Source organism: Limulus polyphemus, unplaced genomic scaffold (genome assembly GCF_000517525.1).
Source record: "Limulus polyphemus unplaced genomic scaffold, Limulus_polyphemus-2.1.2 Scaffold1388, whole genome shotgun sequence".
Taxonomy (NCBI): Eukaryota; Metazoa; Arthropoda; class Merostomata; order Xiphosura; family Limulidae; genus Limulus; species Limulus polyphemus.
In genome coordinates, this window is record NW_013666998.1 from 233,782 (window position 1) to 240,312 (window position 6,531).

Sequence of the window (6,531 nt, forward strand, 5' to 3'; positions counted from 1 at the left end):
CACACACACACACATAAATGGTAAAAAATTGTAATACATTCCAATAAAATGTGATAGAAATTTGTAAAATCAAATATAAATTGAAATATTTAATGCACTGATAAAGTTCATTGATGATAAATAATTCTTAATTTACTGTACCTTCTTTAAGACTATGTTTCTGGAAAATAAAAATGTTTAAAATATTTTTGACTGTTCTTCTATGCTAAATAGGTTCAGAATACATTCACTGACATATTAATCTAGAATATATCAACCTAATGACCTGAGCAAAGCCAGTTACTTTCACTAGTCTATAATAACAACTGTGTGTGTGTGTGACTGACATACCTCCAAGAGAAAAGTGGTTCCTTGTATTAGAAACTATTCTAAGTACCCAGCTTTGCTAATAACATATATAAAATACAAACATAAAAGTAAGTTGCTGCTGACCTACTGTCAACAGTTTGAAATTATGGATGGCACAACACTGACAAATAAGCTGTGACAGTACTCCATAACCAGTGGGACAAAAACCTGTTCTTTGGCCACTGGTGGTGAAAAGGTAAAATAAGTTATTGGTTTTGAAAACTTGGAATCTTAAAATAAGGTTATTGTATTTTTTCAAAGATTCTGATTTCTGATGAGGCATTATTTAAATAATGTGTGCAGTATTGGTACCTTACTATCAAGAAGATTAGCCTGCTGGTTAATAAGTTCTTCTGAAAAATGAATAGGTTGTTAAATAATTCCTTGCCCTAATTCTGATGTGTTGTGATATAAATAAAATTGAAAATTTACACTTCACCATCTTAATCAAGCTCATATTAGTTGTTGTCAAACAATTTTCTAATACAATAGTGTCTCAGTCATTACTACATCTATCACATCCTAGCTGGCCCAAAGAGCCCAGGTGTTGGTGCAAAGATCTCGTCAGTATTGGATATATTGAATATAGTGTGGTTGACACCCTTATTTATTTTTCACTCAGTTCTTATTAGTAATCAGCAAAGTGTAAAAAGGACAAAGATGATATACTGTTCAAATTTATTAGAACTTTCAATGGCTACTCAGGTTGTCTGTTTGATTAGTTGAATGACAAATTTGACCATTACATCAATAGGTTTAAGCTTTAGGAGCCCAAATGCAGACTTGCATTTGGGCAAAAACTTATATTTTGGTTAAGTTTTAAACGTGAGAAAGTGATTTATTTATTGAAGTGGTACATTGTAAGGGTAGGGTTATTTTGAACTTATTTTAAAATTCTGTTGGGTAGGGTTATTAGTCACAACGTTTTGGGACAACATGGGACCTATTGGTCCATCTCGGCTATTCCATCCTCTAAACTAAATTAAAATAAATAAATTTAAAAAAACATCTTAAAGCCAACCCTTATCATTCATATACTTATCAAGCTTTTTCTTAAAGTCACTTAAATTTACTGTCTTCACAACATCCAAAGGTAACCCATTCCAAAGGCCAACCATTCTATTAGAAAAATAAAACTGTCTTAGCTGAAAATGACTCCTACCCTGCCAAAATTTATATTTATGTCCCCTAGTACCACTATTCTCACTGTTAAGTATGAAAAAAGATGATGCATCAATACTATCAGTTCCCTTTACAATCTTAAACACCTCAATCAGATCCTCCCTAATTCTCCTTTTTTCAAGAGCAAACAATTTGAGAGATTTCAATCTCTCCTCGTATGACAACCCAGGCACCATTCTTGTAATTCTTTCCAGGAATTCAATGTCTTTCCTAAGGTAAAGAGTCCAAATGTGGCCTAACCAGTGACTTATACAATGAAATTATAACCTCTTTAGACTTGTATTCAATATTTCTGTAGACACAACCTAAACTCATTAGCAACAGCACACTGCTTGGAAGGCTATTAGAAGACTGATCGACTATTACATCAAGATCCCTTTCCTTCATAACCCTATTAAGGTTATTCCTATCCAAATTATGATAACCCACATGCATTATCTTGCATTTATTATAATCAAAACCCATCTGGCATTTTTTTGCACAACACAATAAATGATTTAAATCCTTTTGTAAATCAGCAGTGTCCTCTTCACAGCTAGCAACACCCAAGACTTTAATATCATATGCAAATTTAAATCATTTATTGACTATTCCTTCAACTATGTAACATTCATGTAAATCAAAAAGAGCAAAGGTCTTAAGACTGAGCCCTGAGGTATCCCACTTGTGACATTAATCCAGTTTGACTGAACTCCATTTGTAACAACCCTCTGCTTTCTTCCATCCAGCCACTCTTCTATCCAATTTGCTAACTTATCCCTCACAACTACAGAGATAATTTTCTTTACAAGCCTTTTATGTGGCACCTTGTCAAATGCTTTCTGAAAATCCAGATATACCAAATCTACACCCTTACCCTGATCTACATAAGCAGTAACCTTTTCAAAGAATGTCAAAAGATTTGTAAGGCAAGATTTTCCCACAATAAAAGTATGTTGATTATCCAATAAAATGCTAAACTTTGTTAAATGACTTTGCAAAGCATCTTTTAACAGACTTTCCAAAATTTTTCCCACAACTGATGTAAGATTAATAGGTCTATAATTACTGGGACAATTTTTATCACCTCCCTTGGAAAGAGGAGTTACATTAGCTAACTTCCAATCCTCTGGTACCTAACTACTACTATTCAAGGACTGACAAAAAATAGTAGTAAGTGGCTCACATATCCAATCTTTAACCTCTTTCAAAACCCTTTGGGAAATATTATCTGGCCCAGGAGCCTTATCATTCTTTAAACTTCCCAATTGTTTCTTAACCAACTCTGAATTAATGCACTCATCTTGTTTGACCTCATTTCTATTCAAGATGTGGAATACTGCTTAAATCTTCGTTAAATGTGAAGGACTATAATGAAATTGTACTAAAAATAAAAATACGTAAACATAATTGTTTTTTTTTTTTGCATAGGAGTATATGGCCCTCTGTCACATTGCATCTTCTTACACACTGTTCTTATTGAAGGTTTTCATGTGTTAGCAATTACATAAGCCTAACTTCACAAATGTAAGACACCCAAACAAATATCTGCATCATAGGTTGATGAAGTTTTGCATGAACAAACTGCTAGCAAGAAAATAAAAACAAGAAGTCATTCGGTTCCACTAATAAATCAATACGTAGCTCGTTCAGGACACCTTATAACTAGCATGTTTTTTAAAGAATATATGGTCATAGGGCCAATTTATGTACAGCTCCTATAGGTATTAAAGTAAGTTTCAAATTCCCACTTCTTCAGAAAAAAATCTTTTTACTCTTGCTTAACACAATTTGGAGTTATTTTCAGACATTCATAGTTAGCAGTGTGTTCTTAATTTTCATTTAAGCTAAAATTTTTAGAAAATTTAATTTCATTAATTCTGCCTGACAACAGATATTGAATCTATTGTCCAAGCTTTGTTTAAAGAATTTTGAACTTAAAAAATAAGAGGGATATTGTAACCTTGTATAAGACTATTAAGATCTTATGTCATGTCTGGAGCCTAACGTGTTGTATGTACAGTATTTGTTCACTTATTACTGGGAAATCAGTACGTTAAAGAAGAAGAATGGAGAGTAAAGTATTATAATACCTGGTTCATGCAATTTAAACTACAACCAAATTATTGTTAAAGATTTGAACTTTTCTCTAGTTGAAAAATTTAAGTAGGGTTGATTCAGATGTTCAAGTTTGTTTAGGAGCTAGCATTCTGCTCAAATAGTAGAATAGAAAGGTTTCAAATACAACACGTCTTCTTTTTTGTTTTTGTTTAAATGTTTCATGTGTTTTTTTGTTTTTTTCAGTTCTTATTACATATATATATATATATATATTTTAATCACATAGATTATTTTGCCCTCTTAGCTTGATATATTGATTTAGGGCTAGCTTAAATCACATAAGCTGACTAAAACTCATGGAATGTTACTGGGATTAAGCCAAAAAATATTCCCAAGAGAAAAGGTACCCAACAGATGAATTAATGTATTCTAATCATTATACATATGAAAAGTCTACCAAAGTAGCTGTATTCTCCATTGGGTTAATTGTTTTTTCTCTAGTCTTCACTAAAAGGTTTCTTTAAATTTAATCAAAGTTAATATAAATAGTAACTTATTGTCATTTTTATTATAAAAGGTTACAATCAATTCTTTTTTTACCTCGAGCTGGAAGGAATGAATAATAGTGTCCACATATAACTGTAAATGCTCAGACTCATTAATAATGGAAGATATTAATAATAACAATACAATATGAGAAAATTTTTATTACATACAAATTATAAATAAATACATATAGTTCTACTATATGTTTTGTTTTTTTTCAGTTTTGAAAAGGAAACAGTTCCATTTTCTTCAACGTCAATGTCATTCAAGCAATAATTTTTATTAAGGACTATTTGTATTAAGTATTTCACTATTTGATACTTCAAGACTATGTCTGCATATCCATTTCCAAGAAAATTAACCCTTCCCTTTATTTTTCTGAAAATCAACGATTCCACTAATAAAAATCTTATTGGGCCTTAAAGTGTCAGCCTCCAATACTCTGTTAGAAAAGTGAAAGCGTCTGAATTGGAGCTTACTTGCTCTTGCCGTTTCCAAATTGTAAACTTTTTGTCCTCTCGTTCTATCGATCACCCACTGCTGGTGCCATTTCATACCAATGCTGTTTTTTTTCCAGCATTTTTAATTACACAAAAAAACACACGCACTGAGAGTGGGACCCGTGGGAGCAATTTTTATATTAATAAAGCTTATACATACTACACCAGTCCAAACATTAAACTTTAAATTTTAGTTTTACCGTTAAGCCTAACGAATATTACTGTTGTTAGACAGTTAGTACAACTATAATAATTAATATTATATAGTATTAGTAATAATTCTCTTGTAAGTTGAATTTGTAAAGCTTACCCTTTATTTTCATTTTTAGGAACAAACCAAGGAATTACTCCACCAATAACAATCCAAAATAAAGTAATTACTATAACAGGAGCAGCTGATGCACCCATAATTTACTCAAGTCAGTCCTAAATATAGTCCTTAATTTTAAATGGCAGGGTGATTGTGTGAACACCACGTATATACCGAAGTCTTTAGCCTAAGGTAACCTCAAGTTGAAACCATCCTTTACTGATAATTCTACACTTAAATTTTCTCCCTCTATAAGTGTATACAATTTGGAAAGGCTCCTTTACCTACAAGGCAAAGCTTGAATTATTGAAAACTTTTAAAGCCTCGAAATAAAAGATAAATAATGTTGTGGTCTATGTTGTTTTTAAATTACTAATTAAATGTAAATGCGCAAAGAAATGTGAGTTACTTGCAAGTACAAAGATGTTAAAGAAGTCGTGTCACCTTTTTGTTTGTTTTAAAAGAATCTATTATTATTATCCTTTAATGTGAGATACGATTACTATATTTTCTAAAATTGTGCTCTGAGTTTAACCAATTCCACTGTAAATTTATATATTCAATTTAATGTAATATGACTCTAACTTGAGCTTTTCTGAACAAACTTTCTTGACAGTGCAATGTTCTTTTTCAATGTGTATGAAAATACTCTTAAATCACTTTTATATTAAAATTCGCGATAATTTTGTAAGTTTTATATTATCAAATGGGTATTTATGACGTTCTCTATCCAAAGCATGCCCATATCTTGAAATTTTCACACGATATTCGAAATTGCTTTGCACAGTTTTTGGGATTACTATACGTTGTACGAATGCGGTATATATACATTCAGGTTAAACTGATTATTCCAAGGGCGATGAGATAGTTCCATTGAACTATAGGAGATTCGATAAGATATGCATTGGGAAATAAATCTAAGCTCTCTGATTTTGATTAAGTTTATGAGAACAAAATAAAGAGATTGGACACAATTTAAAATACAAATGAAAAATCTTTGCTATATAGAAAATTTATTTGTTTTAGAACAAAGCCACATTGGTCTATCTGCTGTGTTTACCATGGGGAATCGAACCCGTAAACTTACTTACCACTGTCCCTACAGGGGACATAACATTTGTTTACTCGTCGTTAAGCACAATGTTTCACAATGGGCTATATGTGCTGTGCCTACCACAGGTATCGAAACCAGATTTTAGCATTATTAGCCTTCAGACTAACCGCTTAACCACTGTTGGGAGGGGGGGGGCATTTAGAACAGTGTTTGTATTTGCTTAGACGCTGGACTGACACTTTTACTGAATTATAAGTTAATTATCTTTTTGATATTGTGTAACAGACAGTTTCAGTTTAACGTCCCACGTAGCTGTTCATTCCCAATCAAGTATAAAGAAGGTTGTAACCTCAAATTATCACCTGACCTACCATTGTAGGACACAGCTGTATGTATTATTACACAACATCCAGCATTACAACCGTTCTTCCCACAGGCAGAACTGGTATTATCTTTCAGATAATGGCAAAAGAACAAAAGCTATAAAACGAAATCCTGGCACTGTCACATTTGTAACTGGATCTTCTGCCAGTCAGGATAATGGTAATGGT

The 6,531-nt window shown here is 32.0% G+C and overlaps 1 protein-coding gene across 1 annotated transcript in view; it reads right to left on the minus strand.

Moving 5' to 3' along the window:
• Positions 1-5,208, minus strand: part of LOC106463376 (V-type proton ATPase subunit e 1-like) — a 23,088-nt gene extending 17,880 nt beyond the window's left edge. The window contains exon 1 of the mRNA XM_022390848.1: positions 4,927-5,208. Coding sequence (XP_022246556.1) covers positions 4,927-5,024 — 98 coding nt within the window. The 5' untranslated portion in view covers positions 5,025-5,208. The remainder of the gene's footprint in view (positions 1-4,926) is intronic.
• Positions 5,209-6,531: the final 1,323 nt, after the last annotated feature.